This window comes from Poromitra crassiceps, assembly GCF_964638095.1.
Source record: "Poromitra crassiceps genome assembly, chromosome: 16".
NCBI lineage: Eukaryota > Metazoa > Chordata > Actinopteri > Beryciformes > Melamphaidae > Poromitra > Poromitra crassiceps.
The window spans coordinates 35,256,723-35,276,766 of record NC_139645.1 but is presented as its reverse complement, the minus strand read 5'-3'; the positions used below and the strand labels follow the sequence as shown (position 1 = coordinate 35,276,766).

At 44.8% G+C, this 20,044-nt stretch overlaps 1 protein-coding gene across 1 annotated transcript in view; it reads right to left on the bottom strand.

Annotated features, from left to right (window-relative positions):
* Positions 1 to 324: 324 nt before the first annotated feature.
* The window catches only part of LOC310791606 (intermembrane lipid transfer protein VPS13C-like), a gene marked incomplete at both ends in the record, with an annotated part of 155,036 nt that continues 135,316 nt past the window's right edge, over positions 325 to 20,044 (bottom strand). The window contains 11 exons of the mRNA XM_083653271.1: positions 325 to 426; positions 835 to 918; positions 2,288 to 2,411; positions 3,328 to 3,416; positions 7,395 to 7,509; positions 14,042 to 14,165; positions 15,786 to 15,831; positions 17,326 to 17,489; positions 18,219 to 18,294; positions 19,257 to 19,370; positions 19,705 to 19,786. Coding sequence (XP_083509397.1) covers positions 325 to 426; positions 835 to 918; positions 2,288 to 2,411; positions 3,328 to 3,416; positions 7,395 to 7,509; positions 14,042 to 14,165; positions 15,786 to 15,831; positions 17,326 to 17,489; positions 18,219 to 18,294; positions 19,257 to 19,370; positions 19,705 to 19,786 — 1,120 coding nt within the window. The remainder of the gene's footprint in view (positions 427 to 834; positions 919 to 2,287; positions 2,412 to 3,327; positions 3,417 to 7,394; positions 7,510 to 14,041; positions 14,166 to 15,785; positions 15,832 to 17,325; positions 17,490 to 18,218; positions 18,295 to 19,256; positions 19,371 to 19,704; positions 19,787 to 20,044) is intronic.

The window sequence follows — 20,044 nt, the reverse complement described above, 5'->3', positions numbered from 1 at the left end:
CTAAGCTAAATACAACCCAATACATCTTATGAAAATAAAGTTGACAATCATTTTTTTCATTGTGGAGAACAGCTTTGTTACACGTTCTGTAAACATAAACAGCAACTCAACAGTTTGGACTCGCTGTTCTCTGATCAGCAGATTATAGGACTCTGTCATCTTCATAGGAAGCTAAATAGAAAATCTCTTCAAATCAAACAGTCAACACAAATAAAACTCTTGACATCTTAGTGCAGAAACATGAAGAGGCAGAGACACACCATGAAAATGGTCCAATGTTAAAGATATGGAACATAATAGAATATGTACGATCCTTCTGCTTCTTCAGGGTTTGTTGGAGGTTTTGAGGAAACGTTGAGACTTCTGCCTCGACATCTGGTGCTGCTGGCGTGCCACCTGGGCGTCCGAGATCACCTCCTGCAGCTTCTACACACACACACACACACACGCGCACGCGCACACGCACGCGCACACGCACACGCACACGCACACACACACACACATTATATTCGGGGCGTAGAAAACTCAGAAAGACCCTGACGACGGCACTAGCAGGAGGGTTTCCACTTCTGTTGTTTCATCATGCAGCTGCAGGATAACGCTGAGCTCGTTAACTAGCATCTCGTTAACTAGCATCTACGCTGTGTCCTCATTGAAATGTTGTTTGTTTTGTTTTGTTTTTCTTCAGACGCAGTAGGCGGTGGTAGAAAGAGAAAAAACACAGGGAGAATTGCAATTTTGCTTGTTTCGATTTCGATGATCGAAATTGGAACACCCATTTCGATCAATTTTCGATTTAGAATTGAAATGGTGACACCGCTAACGCACACACACCTGGGCAGCGGGGGGGTCTTTCAGATGGACGGTCCTCACTGGCTCCTGTCCGTCTCTCTTCGGGATTTTCAGTTTCTGTTGCTCCTGACAGAATAAAACAGCAAACAGAAATCAATAGAAATGCTGAAAAAGACAATTCTAATAATACAAACTGACTGACTGACCGACTGACAAACTGACGGATTGTTACAGAGAAGTTAAACTCTATATAGGGCCCTATTCTCCCACAGGCCTTCGGCGCAAAAACTGGCCTTAAACGCAAAAAAACATGCCTTGCGCCTGCCTCGGGAAGATAGCAACATGGCTTTAGGCCCCGAAATGCGCTTTACGCGAAATAGGCGTGGCGCAGTCCCAGAATGGGCGAGAATGGGCGTTTCGGCCTTAAATACAGGCCTAATGATATCTTCCCTCCTGGCGTTAATTTAGCGCTTTGCGCTTTTGAAAACCAGGCCTATTCAGTGCGCTGGTTTAGAACATTCTTTTCACTTTGATCTTGCTATAGTGTAGCGTATTTACATGCTTGCAGTATTTAAACTGCAGTTAGATTGGTTTGAGAAGCATAATACTATGGAATAATAGCCTATATATAGAGACAGACAGAGGGGGATGAAAGGGAGGGGGGGAGCAGAGCGCTTGGCTTTGACCGGACTGGATCGCTCCGTGGAATTGGAGCTTAAAAGGCAAGCTGGGGACTGGTTTACTGCACTTCTCCAATGAGCAGACTGTGCATAATTTTACGCTTAAAAGGCGTGGTTGTAATGCTTAAGGCTGCATGTAGCGCCGATACCAAAATATTGAGTGCGCTGGTCCACGCCCACTACTCTGGGCTGTGTCTGGCGTTGGGCGCAGTTCATAGGCCGATGCAACGATAGAGCCCTATGTGTCTGACAGACAGAGGCTTGGTGTGTCACTGCTAGGGATGTTCATCAATTATCGAAAATCTATAATTGATCGTTAAGGATTGGAATCGATCCTGTGGCATTTGGATCGATTTTTTAATTATAAAAAAACAACAACACACAGAACATTTTAAGTTTTGGCTGCTGCTAGGTAACATTGATGAACATAATATATGATTTGAGACATAGTATCCGGTTATGGAATTATATTTATGACCACTTTGGCAGATGTGAAACATGCTGGGTTTGTTTGCTACATCAGTTAGCTAGCCAACTCGCTAACATGATGAATTAATATAAAATGGCCATGGCAACATTAAAGCTATAGTTGGCTAGTGAGTCATCAGCCTGATTGCTATTTACGTGTGAGATGATTACATTTGCCTTTCTAACTGAAGATACACATTAAGCTGTGGCAGTGAGCTAACGGCTAAAGGGGCGTCTGTGCCGTAAAACATTTAGGCTCGCGCAGCACGACTCGCATCTACAGCTGGGACAGTGACAGGGCACATGATGCGCAGCTCAGATCAGTGTGTATGGGTTTGTGTGTGTACCTTGCAGTAGATCTTCAGGTCAGACCCGCTCACAGCCGGAGGTCTGTAGAAGTTCTCAAACAGACACTCCCACTCCTTACTGAAATGTCCCACAAAGTCCATCTCCTTCACACACAGAACTCTCCTGTGGGACAGACAGAAAACAACAACAATAACAACAAAGTTATGACAGACAACAATAAAAAACAACAACACTTCAACAGCAAACCAGCCTGAAACTCAAGGGTTTATGGGTCGAGGCCTAGACGGAGATATAAAATAGTTCTGTGGAAGATCTCGAGGGTGATCTGACACAGGAGCAGGGTGGTGAACGGGTGGAGATGTACTGAGGATTCCGAAGGAATATAATTCACAATCCACTGAGCAGTTTTAGAACCATCTCGTGGCTCTGGGCGGAGGGGGAAATATTCTTCAGCATAGTTAAGTTAAGTACCCAGACGGCGGCCAGAGTATCTGCTTCTCAGTGCAGAAGCGTATAGGGTCGCAGACGTGCCTGGATGTGGTTAACCAGCTCATCAGGGACGCTTGTGAAGGCAAAGGAGAGCTGGCTCAACCTTGCCAACAGTGTTGTGCAAGTTACTTTCAAAATGTAATATACTACATATTACTAGTTACTTTCATTTGAAAGTAATAAGTTACTTTACAATATTACTGTCTGTGTAGAGTAACTGGTTGTTTATTACACAACTTTTGCATTACTTTCACCAAAATAACAGCAGTAGGAGAATGACACCGTCGCCCGGAAAGCTCCAGAAAAATAATTTCAACCGTCTTGAAGTCAGTATAAACAGTCCAAAATTCTAAATGTTATCTTTTTCCTTTGTTATTGTCATCTATAGTGGTTATTTACATAAAAACACACACTTTGATTAGGAAATGACAGTGCTTTCATTAAAAAAAAAAAAAGTAACTAAATTTGTAACTTGGGTTACTTGACAAAGTAACTGGTCTGGTATAATATTACTGAAATCCTATTGGTAATAAGTTATATTACTGAGTTACTAAAAGTAATGTATTACATTACGTAAAGTGTCTCCTACCTGTTGGTGACGATGATGTTGGTCTTTCTGTGCCCGGGGTACTCACAGTGACCTCTGAACACCTCGCCCTCCAGCTGCTTCTCTGACCGCTGCGCACGCACACACACACACACACACACACACACACACACACACACACACACACACACACAGAGGATGTCAGGGTGCACGCACGCACTCACTACCAATCTACTAGCCTGGGTAAACCCAGCCCCCAGTGACCTGCTCTCAGGCTCACCCTGCTTACAGTCACAAGGTGACTGGGAACTGTGAGAGCAGCACGTGGGGGCTGGGTTTACCTAGGCTACCAATCTACCATGATTTAATTTCCTTCCTCAGAGTCAATTAAGGCGTTTTCTCACTGGGAATGATTGCTTTTGTTCCGTGCCCGAGTACGACTGCCTATCTCCTCCCACATTTCTTGTTCAATTGACACCAAACTTTTGGGAAAGTATCTTCAGACCGTCTTCCAAAGAACGACCCGGCCAGATCTTTTGAATGATCAAAGATTGAGTCCACAGTGCAGCAAAGTGTTGTACTGAAGTTAGTTAAGTTATCCTTTATTTATCCCCATGGGGAAATTCATCCTCTGCATTTGACCCATCCTCTACTAGGAACCTTCCTAGGACTAGGAGCAGTGGGCAGCCACTGTGCAGCGCCCGGGGACCAACTCCAGTTATTTTGCCAGTTCCTTGGTCAGGGGCACTGACAGGAGTATTAACCCTAACATACATGTCTTTCTATGATGGTGGAGGAAACCGGAGCACCCGGAGAAAACCCACACGGACACAGGGAGAACATGCAAACTCCACACAGAGATGACCTGGGACGGACCGGGGTTCGAACCCGGGACCTTCTTGCTGTGGGGCAACAGTGTTAACCACTGAGCCACCGTGCCGTCCCTGGTACTGGAAGATGGTACTGTAAACAGTGATTACAAATTCTCACTAAATAAATCTCCAACGTTCATGACTTTTCTTTTCTTTTTTCTTTTACAAAACTCTGCTAGCACGGTAGATGAAGTGTGTAAAATTCCAGAATTTCTGACAGTATTTTATATTCTGCCCTCATGTATACTATTGCAGTCAATGGAAATAGAGCATCTTTAAACATCACTTTTTCCATTTATGGAGCAATCAATCTGTGTACAAACAAATGACAGACATCTCTTATGTTGTATAGATGAAGTATGCAAATTGTCAGAATTTTGTCTTGAATACTGAATATTACTACGGTTGTAAGTTCGAGCCTTGGGGGATATAGAGTAAACATGCTATTGTAAAGTTCTGCTGATGGACCCTCATGTAGGTTATCTCTCATTTGTTATTGTGTTCTTCCTCCTACTTCTTCATCTACCTCATCTAAATTAATGCTTTCAACAGGAAGTGAGCGACAATTTTCCTGAGTTGACACATAAACGCCATGTTGGCGACATTTTATAGTTGATACTCTGATGTCCCGTTCCTGTGAAAGCAGCATGAAGCTATACAGATTTTAGAATGTGGCAGACCACATTTCTTCTGTAGTAGTTGCAAGTTTCAACTCGTCTCGTTGCGAATCTTTGGCGTAAACTGGCCTTAAACAAATGCTCCCCACGGACACCTCAACGCTAACCTGACATTGCCAGATGGAGGCGGTATTACCATTCTCTCACAAATCTCACGAGGGAATCCAGCTTGCTTGCGAGGTTACCTCAACGCCCCCCTTTCAAAAATATTGCTTCCAGTGCCGCCTGACATTCTCCGAAGGTCTGCTAGGGGGCAGTACTGCCCCTGTTGAGAAACACTAAGTTACAGTGACAAAGGGAAAACTATGAATAAGGAAGATCTGTTTATTCATCAGGTTTGAACACACATCACACTGAAGGACACAAACACACGTCTACATCCGTGGACTTTAAGGCAACCAAAGGGTTAACCCATTGATACCTGATGCAGCATTTGCGTGTATATCCCTCATTTGTGTGTCTATCCCTTTAAGTCTTAAAGGGATACACACACAAATGCTGCATCGGGTATCAATGGGTTAAAGTAATGCACACATACTACAGTGAGTCCTGCTAAGTGATGTCATGCTAGGGACAGGAAGGCCTCATTTGCATGAAGTTCTATCAGTTTATATGCAATTCACAAACTGCATCATGTTCACAGGATGAAGATCACATTTATATAGTTATATATATATATATTTATATACACACAGTATGAAAGCAATGGTTTAAAAGGTGATGCTACAAACCTTTTACAAAAATATTGCTACGTTCTACAGCAGACACCTTAATTCATTTCTGTGTTTATAGTAAAATATTTTCCACAACCTGCCATTGTAGTTTTGGATACAATCTAAATTATAAATGGTTTTAAACATAGCATCCTAGAGTGCTTCAGAAATAATTGTAAAAAAAAAAAAAAAAAAAAAAAAAAAAGTTTAATTAAAAAAGTTACAGAAAAAAATCTATCCGCTGTTTAAAAAAAAAATGCTTTGAGGTATCGAATGACAAGATATTTACTTTGGCATGCAAAGAAACCTGCATTACACAATAATTGATAGATACATTTATTAGTTTACAAAAGCAAAACTCTGCCACACATGTTTATACAGATTAAATCAATCCAGGTAGCATTTTGAGACAGGACTGGTCTGAGACAGAGTGGACACAAACAGCATTAAAAGATTTGAAATACAGTTTAGAACTGAAGCCTTCTATTCCTCATCATGCTGCATGGAAGAGAAACAGAGAAGAAAGAGATTATAAGCTGCAAACTGACAGACACACAGCACTGACAGACAGGAAACAGACAGACCCACAGCACTGACAGACAGGAAACAGACATACACACAGCACTGACAGACAGGAAACAGACAGACAGGAAACAGACAGACGCACAGCACTGACAGACAGGAAACAGACAGACACACAGCTCTGACAGACAGGAAACAGACAGACACACAGCTGACAGCAGGAAACAAACTCACAGCACTGACAGACAGGAAACAGACAGATGCACAGTGCTGACAGACAGGAAACAGACAGACGCACATCACTGACAGATAGGAAACAGACACGCACAGCACTGACACACAGGTAACACAGATGCAGAGAGCTAACAGCAGGAAACAGATGCACAGTGCTGACAGACAGGAAACAGACAGACACACAGTGCTGACAGTAGGAAACAGACAGACAACAATGGACGATATTGAAGGGATGGTGTTCTTGATTCTCGGTAGGTCCTTGCTCATTTGACAATGGCTTAGTTTTGCGGGTTGCCATTTGATAGTAGTAAAAGTCGTACGATTATGGTAGAAAGAAGTAGTCAGTTGAAAGGAATTGCAGCTGCTACAGTAGCCTGGCTATTTAAATATGGCAGGTTTTTGTGCAGGATATCTTGTGTCGTGCAATGATGACAATTCTCTCCAGTCTGCAGTGTTTTCACCTCACCTTTTGGTCTCACCTCAGCTCGCTTAGAACCTCAACGGAGGTGTTACTCCAATAAAACTACCAGGTAATAAATGTATGTACCTGTACGTAAAAACAAAACTAGTAGAGTTGAGTCGAGCCAGCGGTGGAAAAGCACCATTAAAACAGACTCGAGCTGTACTGTGTGGTTTCACACTCGTTTAGAAATGTTTTGTGCATAAAAGTGAACTTGTTGTTTAATCAGTTGCATTGTGGAATCACAGATGTAACATCACAGAGTTTGTGCCACACATGGTGTGCAGCACTACAACCCTTGAATAAATCCTCTTCTCCTCGTGTGTTTCAGAGGCTGTAGAGAGCTCAGGTTTAAAGCCAGAGTGAAGATACTGCTCTCATCTGAAACTAGAAGACCAGTCAGGGCATCCAATGGTCCTGACATCTTGTCAGGAAGGGGGCTAAATAATGCTCTAAAGTTAGGCTAAATTTCGCAAGGGAAAAACCAGCATGGCCATTTTCAAAGGGGTCCCGTGACCTCTGACCTCAAGATATCTGAATGAAAATGGGTTCTATGGGTACCCACAAGTCTCGCCTTTACAGACATGCCCCCTTAAGGGTTAACCCCCGTTAAGGGTTACAGTTAACTCACCTGGAACAGGTCGAAGCCCTGCGACTCGGTCTGGTCGTACGGTCTGATGACGCCGTCCTCCCTGATCAGCCTGACCGGCCGCAGCTTGGTCACTTCCTCTGTCGACTCCGCCGCCCTGACCACACACACACGCACACACACACGCACGCACACACACACACACGCACGCACGCACGCACACACACACACACACACACGCACGTCAGCCTAATGACAGTGGCTCTGCCCTCAGTTTGATGGTGGAGCCTACGAGCAGGCAGTTTTCTACTCTGCTTTAAAGATCTGGCTGGCAACTTAAAGGAGGACTTTGCCAATTTTCAACCAGCTTTGTATCGTTACAATGTGGGTTTACGTAGATGAACAATGTGTAACTTCCCTCCATCTTCATTCTCAGGCACGGAGGTGAACAGATGTTGTTTGAACTGCAGATTTGTTATTAGTCTTTTTTCTGTATGCGTTCATCCACTGGAGAATCACATGGAGAGCCTTAACGAGTGTTAATGAGCCATACCAACTGGCAGGGGCGGAGTTTCTGCAGGCAGTTGAACGGAGATCTTCTCGGTGCAGCAAACATGCAGAGAAGGTAAACAATGTTCATCTGCATAATACTAGCCACACTGTAATGATACGAAGCTGGTTGGAAATGAGCAAAGTCCTTTAAATAAGGAAAGTGACTGGAGAATTTGGGGATTTAGCAAATCAGCTCGACAGTTTTCTGCCCAGATTTCTGCCTTCACACGTCACTGCTGCTGCGTGACGCTGCTTTCAGGATCCATCCATTCTCGTAAACGCGATATCTCAGGAACACCTTGAGGGAATTTTGCATATTTGACACAAACATCCACTTGGACTCAAGGATGAACTGGTTACAATTTAGTGGTCAAAGGTCAAGGTCACTGTGACCTCACAAAAGACCCTTTTTGGCCATAAGCTAATTATGACCAAATTTCACCCAAATGTTTAAATAGGATGAAATGATGACTTTTTAAGCTCAACTTCACTGTGACATCTACAGTATATTTTAGTCATCTGGACAGACATGTTAACTGCAACTTGACTTGTTGATGGAGGCATAAACTACGAGGCGGTTATTTCTTTTTTTTTTTATATACAATGGATTTTGTAACTGGTTACAAACATCTACAGTAAGTTACCATGGAAACTCACCATAACACTAAGGACCACAATGCGTTAATTATGCATTAGTAATTAATTACCTATAATCTCAAGCTCATGAGGACTTTTGACATTCAGAGAGAACATGAAGCAACCGATGCAGAACATCTCTTTGCAAAGGAAGATGCTTTGTCAGAGCGTGCAGGCAGTGCTGAGCGAGGTGCCACAAGCAGCCACCAGGCAGCGCTGAGCGAGGTGCCACAAGCAGCCACCAGGGAGCGCTGAGCGAGGTGCCACAAGCAGCCACCAGGCAGCGCTGAGCGAGGTACCACAAGCAGCCACCAGGCAGCGCTGAGCGAGGTGCCACAAGCAGCCACCAGGGAGCGCTGAGCGAGGTGCCACAAGCAGCCACCAGGCAGCGCTGAGCGAGGTGCCACAAGCAGCCACCAGGCAGCGCTGAGCGAGGTGCCACAAGCAGCCACCAGGCAGCGCTGAGCGAGGTGCCACAAGCAGCCACCAGGCAGCGCTGAGCGAGGTGCCACAAGCAGCCACCAGGCAGCGCTGAGCGAGGTGCCACAAGCAGCCACCAGGCAGCGCTGAGCGAGGTGCCACAAGCAGCCACCAGGCAGCGCTGAGCGAGGTGCCACAAGCAGCCACCAGGCAGCGCTGAGCGAGGTGCCACAAGCAGCCACCAGGCAGCGCTGAGCGAGGTGACACAAGCAGCCACCAGGCAGCGCTGAGTGAGATGCCACAAGCAGCCACCAGGCAGCGCTGAGCGAGGTGCCACAAGCAGCCACCAGGGAGCGCTGAGCGAGATGCCACAAGCAGCCGCATTCTCCAACTCAGAGGGACCAAACTCAAACAAAGCAAACTATGTAAAGGCCAAAACGGGCGAGTTGCAGTCAAATGTTTGCTGGAACATCTCACCTTATGTTACCTCTACAGTGAAAGCATGGAACAGTAAGTTCATCAGGTTATCCAGAATCCAGCGAGTGGTCACAGTAAAGGATGCAGGTTACATGACGGATGGGTCTCCAGTACTGTGGAGGCGGGGGGATGGGGGGGGATGAGGGGGATGGGGGGGGGGGGTGTATTTTGGGGTGACGTGAGGTGAGTGTGTGGGCGCATGAAAAGGTGACATATGTGATACCACTGAAAAGCTGATTAACTTTACCTGCTGAACTTTACCTGACTTTTTAAAGCATGATTAGCAGGTCAGAAGATTTTAGAACAATATCGATTTTAGCCGTGGGCGGCGGTCTTGGTGTTTCAGGGTTAAGAGACATGATGATCCAGACCTACTGTCTGATTTAGCTCCACAAACAGCTGAAGGTACTGATTGGGTTTTTAATCAAACTGACACCTGCATTCATCAGCCATATAATGTTACCTAAAATCTAACTTCAAAGCTGCACTAGGCAAGAGTAACGTTTTAAGGAAATTAACCTAAACCTCCTCACACCTAAATGTCTTCCTATAAATCCACTACTGCCTGATGTGAACCAAAGTGCCCTTCTGGGACATGTATTAAACTGATTGATTGATTGATTGATTGATTGATGCTGTTGCAACGTCTTCGAGAGCCTGAGATGTCAACCTCTATGCAGATGACACTATTCTTTATTGCTTTTCACATTCGACACAAGCTGCCATTTTTCATCTTCAACATGCCTTTGGTACTTTGCAAAATCACTGTTAGAGGTTAAATGTATTTTATAGAGAAAAAACTTCAGCTTCAGCTCTGCACTTTAACTGTATTGAATGAGTTGTTGTGAAGTTGCTGAAGTGAACTTTGGAATGAACTTGGCACTATGACTGGTGGACAAAAAGTGTGTTACTATTTAGATATGTTCTGATTGGTCAACAAGTTGTGGTAGAAGAAGCACTCCAAACTCAGTATGGCCATGCCATGCGCTCATTCAGTCAGTCAGCCAATCTCTGAGGAGAGAACAGACGAGGAGAGAGGAGGCAGGGCTTGGATGAATGTTTGGTGTTCTATGTGACTTTAAGACAAAGCTTTTCTTTTCATTAGAGTCTACATGATTCATAAATTTGAAATGTTTAGGAAGTATATACGGGTGTGGGTGCGTTCAGACGACACCTTTTGCACATGTTTACAAAGCAAAGCGCACTGCAAACAACTGAGATGCGTTTGAGGTATAACTTTGCTAGCATTTAGCTAGCATTAGACTAGCTTGCAGACACTGTTCAGTGTTTACAAGTTCTTAAAAACTACCTTATTGCTGAAATCATAAACACACAGCTAGCCCCCATTGCCTTGTTTTTTTTTACATTCATGTCGTGATGATCATTGAAATGGTAGCACAAGCTCATCTTCCATGTTTGTTTTGCCGTTGCTCATGCTTATTGTTTATTGGACGATGCACGGCATCCAATTCCACATAGCATATGACCAAAAAAAATCACAATCATATACCAAATATATTTTACAGTGTACAGTTTTCACTTAAGTGTGTCAGAAATTAACAATCCTCAATCGATCTATTGTAAAGTTTAATATCGCTTTGACATTGATTTTCTTCCAGTCTCTACAATTGGATGATAGCACATTTATTATGAGATTCAAAATTCATATCCAATTCCGGACACTTATTTTCCACTGTGTTGTGTATTCATATACTTAATATTAATCAACCCTTCCTCTACCTTTACAATGTTACAGATACTTTTAGTGCAGGCTATGTACTCAAAAGTCTTATTTTTCCATACATTTACCAGCTAATACCGAATCTCTCCACTGTCGCTTAATGTGGGATGTTGTCCGTGACTAAGTTCATAAGTTAGTGTTTGATATTCTTAAATGTGTAGGCTATAGATACTTATGAAATTAGAGACCTAGGCAGGGTGGTGTTACACATTGGTGGTGGAGGAGTTGAGTTCCCTCCCTTCCCTCCCCTGATATGTGAAGCATTTTGAGTGTCTACAAAGGCGCTATATAAATCCAATCAATTCTTATTATTACTATTGTTATTGTTATTAATAAACGTGTAAGAACTTATATAAATTATCTTTCAGTTGGGAACTCTGTATAAAAATGTTGGTAAACACTGGAAATTACGTGTTCGAAATTCGATACAATTCCGTTTCCGTTTCAAACACAGAGAGCTTGTAAAAATGTGAGATGCATCACTTTGGCAGAGGAGAGCGCTGATCCTGTCAACATGCTGGAAACGATGAGAAGGAGCGAACTCAAACATGCTAATGTGCAGAAGGCGTCTGAACGCACGCTGTGTCTGTAGTGAAGGAGCGGTACTGTCGGCTCTTTCCTCAGGTCGGGTCTGTTCAACTCACAATGCTGCAGCATGGCAAGGGGGGCGGGGTTACTCAGGGGGGCGGGGTTAGAGTGATGGAGAGGTGTGTGTGTGAGGGCGGGGTTACTGGCAGCATTAGAGTGATGGAGAGGTGTGTGTGGGGGCGGGGTTACTGGCAGCGTTAGAGTGATGGAGAGGTGTGTGTGAAGGTGGAGTGTTAATCCAGTCACTTCTCTCTGGCCGCTCACTGAGCACAGTAGTGGTTCAGTATGGAAACACACGATGGATGGAAGTCCTTCAGGTTCTACACAATGCAGACACTTACCTGTCTTGTCTGCGACCTGCGGGGGAAAAACACCTCATGCCAGCACGCTTCCTAGCAAAACTGCAGTCTGACATACAGTTTAAAGCTGCTCTCCTCAATCTGACATACAGGTAAACGAGGGCTGCACAATTAATCCAATCGATAACCAAATCGCAGGAGCAGCTGCTGTTTGATAAATGTGTCACAACATACCATTAAATGCAGCATTGTGGCGCTACAGACAGAGATACCCTGGAGGGGCGTTTCTAGGGAGTGGCACTGGCCACCCCTGAAATCTAATTGGCCACCCCTGAAATCTAATTGGCCACCCCAAAATCCTGAGGGTGCTGGCATCTGTGGCCGACATGACTGTATTTCTAGAGGCTGTGGCAGGCCCAATTTTAAAGCTACAGTAAAGATACTGGTATCATATTAAACTAGAAGACCTAAGGCGTCCATTACTACCAAGCATGTCATTCTAGCTTGTTGGCAAGGGGGGTAAATATCGCCCCAGATTTAGGCAAAATTTTGGCAAGGGAAAACCTTTCTACATCCTTCCTAAATGCCGCACTCAGTTCCACCCGTGCTTGAGTCTGTGCCCCACCTGGGCCACCCCAGTTAAAATGGACTGGACACGCCACTGATACCCTGGCCTACAAATCATATTCTCCAGAGGCAAGGGAACATGCTTGTTGGGTACAGACCTCAGTAAAAATCCCATCATCATTTATATATTTCAGTGAAAATGCAAAAAAATTGCATTCCCGCTAAAATCTTGATTCATATCCAATCACAATACCTGTCAATATAAGAGCAATACGTTTTCTGTTTTTGCTTATGGTGCAGCCCTAGTTTAACCTCAATATGAAATGCATTTTAAAGCTGATCTCCTCAATCTTTAGGGCTTTTATTTTGATACTGAACTGAGGAGCTGTGCATTTTTCTGCTGGCACAGCAGTGTTTCCTCTGTGTGTTTAGTGATTAAGGAGCGCTGCTTTAATAGCAGTAGCTATGAATGAGTGGACATTCCTTCAAATACTCACACAACAAAAACAACAACAAACAAACAGAAAAGTCCCAGGCATTAACTTATGAGACAAAAAAACACAAGCAGAATGTCAAAATTAGACAGCGCACAAGAATCAGAACAGAGGAGACAACATGGTTAGCACATTACACTACATGACATGTTCAACACAAAATACAACAAACAGAATGAGCACCGCGTTGCTATGTTAAAGAAGATGGATTTAAAGAAATTCACACAAAACACTGTGCAAAAATATTTAAATACCATATTTCCTCTAATAGTCAATTAAAAGCCTGGTCACTGATACTGGCCGGCCCCAAACACAGGCCGGGTAAAAAACAAAGGAAAAAAACAACAGTGAATACAGTAAACTCCTGAGCCCTCATTTATCAAGCCAACATACGATAAAAACTGTGTACGGTCTACCATACCCCCTCCTGCAACACTCGTGCATTATGCTTGTGTACGTGAGCGCAGGACACGATGATATAGAGGCAAAGTGACCGCCTACTTCCTGCTTCAGCACTGTACCAGAGATTTTCATCCGCCATTTATTTTCCCATAGACACTTTGTATAAAAACCGTTTTACTTGTTCAAACCAAACGGTACAGATATATTTAGAAACAGGAGAGACCACATAACATTTCACTCAGACCAAAACGTAAAAAAAATTGCAGATTTAAAGACAATATTTTTTCCAATGTCGTTTTTTTTCAGTTTTGGTCCGAGTGGAATGTTCTATGGTCTCTCCCGATGTCTGTCTCTAATATAAGCCTGCTTCTAAAAAAAACAGTAGTTGAAGTTGAGGTAAATAAAGGCCAGGGGCCAATATTAGAGGAAATACGGTATTACCACGAAAACACAGAAATTAAAATGACACATTAACTGAAGTAAAGGAAGTCTTAAGGAACGCTTGTTTCGTACCTCTGGATGCCCTGGAAGGTGGAGCTGGCCATGTCCACGATGCCGCCAGTGGGCCGGGCCACCACCCCCACCAGACCCTTCCCGATGCCCTTAAAGAAGCCGGCCGCTCCTTCCTTCTTCGCCCCTGCAGCCACACAGCACTCAATCAGTCAAGTCATCACCATCACAAACACCCTGCACTCACTCAGTCAACTCATCACCTTCACAAACACACTGCACTCACCCAGTCAACTCATCACCATCACAAACACCCTGCACTCACTCAGTCAACTCATCACCATCACAAACACCCTGCACTCACCCAGTCAACTCATCACCATCACAAACACCCTGCACTCACTCAGTCAACTCATCACCATCACAAACACCCTGCACTCAATCAGTCAACTCATCACCATCACAAACACCCTGCACTCACCCAGTCAACTCATCACCATCACAAACACCCTGCACTCAATCAGTCAAGTCATCACCTTCACAAACACCCTGCACTCACTCAGTCAACTCATCACCTTCACAAACACCCTGCACTCAATCAGTCAACTCATCACCATCACAAACACCCTGCACTCAATCAGTCAAGTCATCACCTTCACAAACACCCTGCACTCACCCAGTCAACTCATCACCATCACAAACACCCTGCACTCAATCAGTCAACTCATCACCATCACAAACACCCTGCACTCACTCAGTCAACTCATCACCATCACAAACACCCTGCACTCACCCAGTCAACTCATCACCATCACAAACACCCTGCACTCACTCAGTCAACTCATCACCATCACAAACACCCTGCACTCACTCAGTCAACTCATCACCATCACAAACACCCTGCACTCAATCAGTCAACTCATCACCTTCACAAACACCCTGCACTCACTCAGTCAACTCATCACCATCACAAACACCCTGCACTCAATCAGTCAACTCATCACCATCACAAACACCCTGCACTCACCCAGTCAACTCATCACCATCACAAACACCCTGCACTCAATCAGTCAACTCATCACCTTCACAAACACCCTGCACTCACCTAGTCAACTCATCACCATCACAAACACCCTGCACTCACCCAGTCAACTCATCACCATCACAAACACCCTGCACTCACTCAGTCAACTCATCACCATCACAAACACCCTGCACTCACCCAGTCAACTCATCACCATCACAAACACCCTGCACTCACCCAGTCAACTCATCACCATCACAAACACCCTGCACTCAATCAGTCAACTCATCACCTTCACAAACACCCTGCACTCAATCAGTCAACTCATCACCATCACAAACACCCTGCACTCAATCAGTCAACTCATCACCTTCACAAACACCCTGCACTCAATCAGTCAACTCATCACCTTCACAAACACCCTGCACTCACTCAGTCAACTCATCACCATCACAAACACCCTGCACTCACTCAGTCAACTCATCACCATCACAAACACCCTGCACTCACTCAGTCAACTCATCACAAACACCCTGCACTCACTCAGTCAACTCATCACCATCACAAACACCCTGCACTCACCCAGTCAACTCATCACCATCACAAACACCCTGCACTCACCCAGTCAACTCTATAGAGTAAACTATAGAGTCTACTAGAAATATTGCGCGCTTCGCCTGGTCATTTCTAGGTCGTGTGCTCATATCTAGCACGCTTCGCGCTCACCCATCAGCAGGTCAGTTGAGCAGACCCTCCAGCTCAGTGTGTCGTGAGGAAACTTACCCTCCACCGGTTTGGTGATGATGCCTGTGACTCCGCCCACCATGCCCTGCGGGGAGACGAGAGGCGGTGAGTTTGAGACCAATCAGCAAACACAGCCAATTATCTCTGTGTGAAGTGAACCAATGCATCAGACTTAATGGTTAAAGCCTCTGGCAATCCACTCTCAAATATCTCTCTTTTTTATAGGATATCACAGCTGATCACATTAATTACTCACCCAAATGAGTCTAAAAAACTTTCACAGCTATTATAAAACCAGGTGCAAACACCATGGACACAACAACCCCTCAATGTTTATGTCCATGCTGCATGCCCATATCTAATTATGATTGGTTGGAGATTGCTGATGTCAGATTGCTGACATCAGCAATCTGACATCAGCAATCTCCTGAGAGAACTCTGTTCATTTTACCTCTACTTTTTCAAACTGCTGGAAAAAAAGGACAAAAACCAATGCAAGGTCAATGGGGTCACGCTGCTGTATGTACGAGCTGACTGAAGCTCACTAAAACTTTATCCACAGTCACACAAAGTACATTTCACTGAGCTTCAGTCAGCTGCTTTGGACGCGGGAGGTCGGCGGATCGAATCCCGCTCCACCCCTGTGCAAGCCCTTAACACAGGGGCTCACTAAAATGATAAGGGCTCATATATAACACATATGAGCAACTATTTTTCATGGGGGGCCACATGAGAAACCCAGATTGTTGCCGGGGGGCGAACAAATATTGTCATGCCGTAACCCATGGATGGGCAGCTTTGATGATAGAGAGGGCCACAAAAAATGTCCTCGCTACCAGGTTTTGCTGAGGGCCGAACAGCGCCAGCACGAAAAATTTGGGGCATTTGAAGCCAGGTTTAGAGGAATGACTCATTTTAAATTAACAGTTGTGATGTCATTATTCAGTCTTAACCACCAATATTTCATCCTTTTCTCACTCACTCCTATGTCACCACCTGCTCTGAGGGCTTGAAATTAACTTCTTTGACCACCTGCCAATATGGCTGCTAGATTTTAAAGTTACCAGCCAACTATAATTTCCACTAGCCGAAATGTTTTTCTTGAAATAAACCAGAATATGAGTGGGTTAATTTAAGCATAAGTATCAGTAAGTGGCCCGGGATTCTCAAAGCCTGTGTTGAGGGTCACACAAACAAAAATGCACTCTTGAAACTAAAGAAATCCCAAACCAATGAGTTAATTATTTACATTTCTACTTCAATGTAGCCTTTTAGTCATAAAGATTATTGAAAGATATTCCATATTCCAGACTGAAACGCTATAACAGAAGTGGAGTATTGGCCAGAATGACATGAACATTTGGACACTTATTCAGCGGGTATCTTGCATGTTGCATTCTGGTGCACTGTAATTTATTTTTTTTGCAATTCAATCGCGGGCCACACAGGCGGCGTATTTTGCCCACGTGTGCCTTAACATGTCAACACAACGCAGTTTACATAAACACAACAAAACAAACAGAGTGAACCTTGGTTTTGGACTTTCAGGTGTGAAAACACATCCTGAGCAGTAGCATACCTTCAGAAAGCCTTTTCCTCCTTTAGCCAGACTCTCTCCAAAGTCTTTGGGCGGCCGGTTCATCTCCTCCCGCCGTTTCTGCTGGTACTCCTTGTCCATGGTGATGGCTGCCAGGCCCTTCCCCACCGAGCCCGTGATCCTGGACACCATACCTGCAGCACCACCTGGTGGACAGATGATTCAGTTCAAACAGACAACACTGGCAACGCTTGCTTATACAGTAGCATACAGCAACACTTACAGACACAGGGAGTTAAGTTCCTAACCCGGTTACACAAGGAAACTGGTTTTGAGGTGACGTTAGCCAATCCTGGTGCTTGTATGGCGTGTTCTGCCCCCAAATGGAGTGGGATTCAGCGTGTTCAGCCCCTACACGAGTGGGATCCGCAGAGAACTGGGCAAATGGCCGCTTCCCTGCGTACTACCGTTTCCAAGCAGAGGCAAGAGTGCTGCCTGCCGGCTTGGAGCATCGACTAGTCAGAGAATATGAACGTGTATATTGCTGTAAAACGTGTATATTGCTGTAACAAGTGTATATTGCTGTAACACGTGTATATTGCTGTAACACGTGTATATTGCTGTAACGCTCTGCAACTTCACAATAAGACTGTAGCCTATTCTGAGTGTTATGGAACACATCTGCAGCCTACCAGCATACCAGCTGGCAATAACAATGCCACAGCAACAACAACACACTTAGAGAAAACGTGTTGTAAACCAGAATCTATGGGACTATCTAGTGGAGAAAAGAACATTTTTAAATCTGGTTGTTTTGTTGTGCATGCGATTTGGCCATACCATACTGGAAACATACTTTAGTGATGTTTCCGGCTGCTCTTCAGACCAGGACGGAGAAACAGACTGGAAACATCAACAGGTATAAATGTCCTTACCCACAGTGTGACCCAGCAGACTCCGCACTCCAATGACGAAACCTTCAGCAAACTCCTCTGGGCCCTGAACAGCTCCCTGAGAGAGACACACACACGCACACACGCACGCACGCACGCACACACACACACACACACACACACACACACACACACACACACACACACACACACACACACACACACACACACACACACAGCACTGTAGTTAAAGTTGGAGTTCGGTGGGCTGATCGCATCGTTGCTTTTCGTGGACGATGTGATCCTGATGACATCATCAGTCTGGGACCTTCACTGGATCAGGTCACAGCAGCTGGGATGAGGATCAACACCTCTAAATCTGAGGCCTTGGTTCTCAGCAGGAAACTGGTGGATTGTCTCCTCCAGGTAGGGAGTGAGTTCTTTACCCCAAGTGAAGGAGTTCAAGTATCTCAGGGTCTCGTTCTCGAGTGAGGGGACGATGGAGCAGGAGATGGGCCAGAGAATCGGAGCAGCAGGAGCGGTATTGCGCTCGTTTTACCGCACCGCTGTGACGAAAAGAGAGCTCAGCCAGAAGGCAAAGCTCTCGATCTACCGGTCGATCTTCGTTCCTGCCCTCACCTCTGGTCATGAAGGATGGATCATGACCCAAAGAACAAGATCATGGATACAAGCGGCTGAAATTAGTTTTCTCAGGAGGGTGCCATCTCGCTTAGGGACAAGGTGAGAAGCTCAGTCATTCATGAGCGACTCGGAGTAGAGGTGCTGCTCCTTCGTGTAGAAAAGAGCCATGTGAGGTGGTTCAGGCGTCTGGTAAGGATGCCACCTGGTCACCTCACTAGGGAGGTGTTACAGGCACATCCAGCTGGGTGGGAACGCCTCGGGGATCCCCCAGTCAGAGCTGGCTAATGTGGCCAAGTTTGGGGTCCCCTGCTGGAACGGCTACCCGATCCCGGATAAGTTAAAGAAAGACTTGAGTGTGTGTGTGAGTGTGTGTATGAGTGTGAGTGTGAGTGTGTGTGTGTGTGTGTGTGTGTGTATGAGTGTGAGTGTGTGTGTCACCTGGAAAGGCTCGTAGAAGAAAGCCTCCACTCCCTCTGACAGACCTCGGATCAGTCCAAACGGGTTTCCCAGCACGTCCAGACCCAGGACCAGCACATACATCTGCTTCAGGAACTGCAGGGGTCAAAGGTCACGTCAGTACAGCTGGTCACATGACATCACGTCACGTCATGTGAGATCTTAGCTAGTGATTTCATTACATATAGGATAATGAAATTAAGTCAAGAGCGCCATCATCTGGAGTATTATCATAAGAGATAATATCCCTAAGATTAAAAGAGTTGACAGTGTTAGCAGCTTTAAAAAAAAAAAAGTGTTCCCGGATAAGTAGGTGAGATTTTTTCGATATTAAGTTTACAAAAAGTACACAAAATATCATTGCCTGTAAGCTTGAGACAATTAAGACAATTAGCAGCGTGTATCATGTAACATTTTGAAATGTACTTACCTGTTCGCTGTAATGTCGGATCACCGCCCACATCAGCTTGTCTCTGCGGTAGAACTGGTACTTCACCTCAAAGAAGGCCAGTCTGCAGAGAGGACAGAGGAGAGAGAGGACAGAGGACAGACAGGACAGAGGAGAGAGAGGAAGGAGGTAGGAGAGATAGGAGCAGGCGAGGTACAAGAGGAAGGGAAGAGAAAAGACATTCCACAGTACTAAGTGATGAAACTGCGTGGTTCAATATAAATATATACACTTTTCACAGAATTGTGTTGGTAGGGAACAGTTTGAAATGTTTATGTTATCAAGTTAAAATCATGTGTAGCAACCATTTTATAAATGCAAT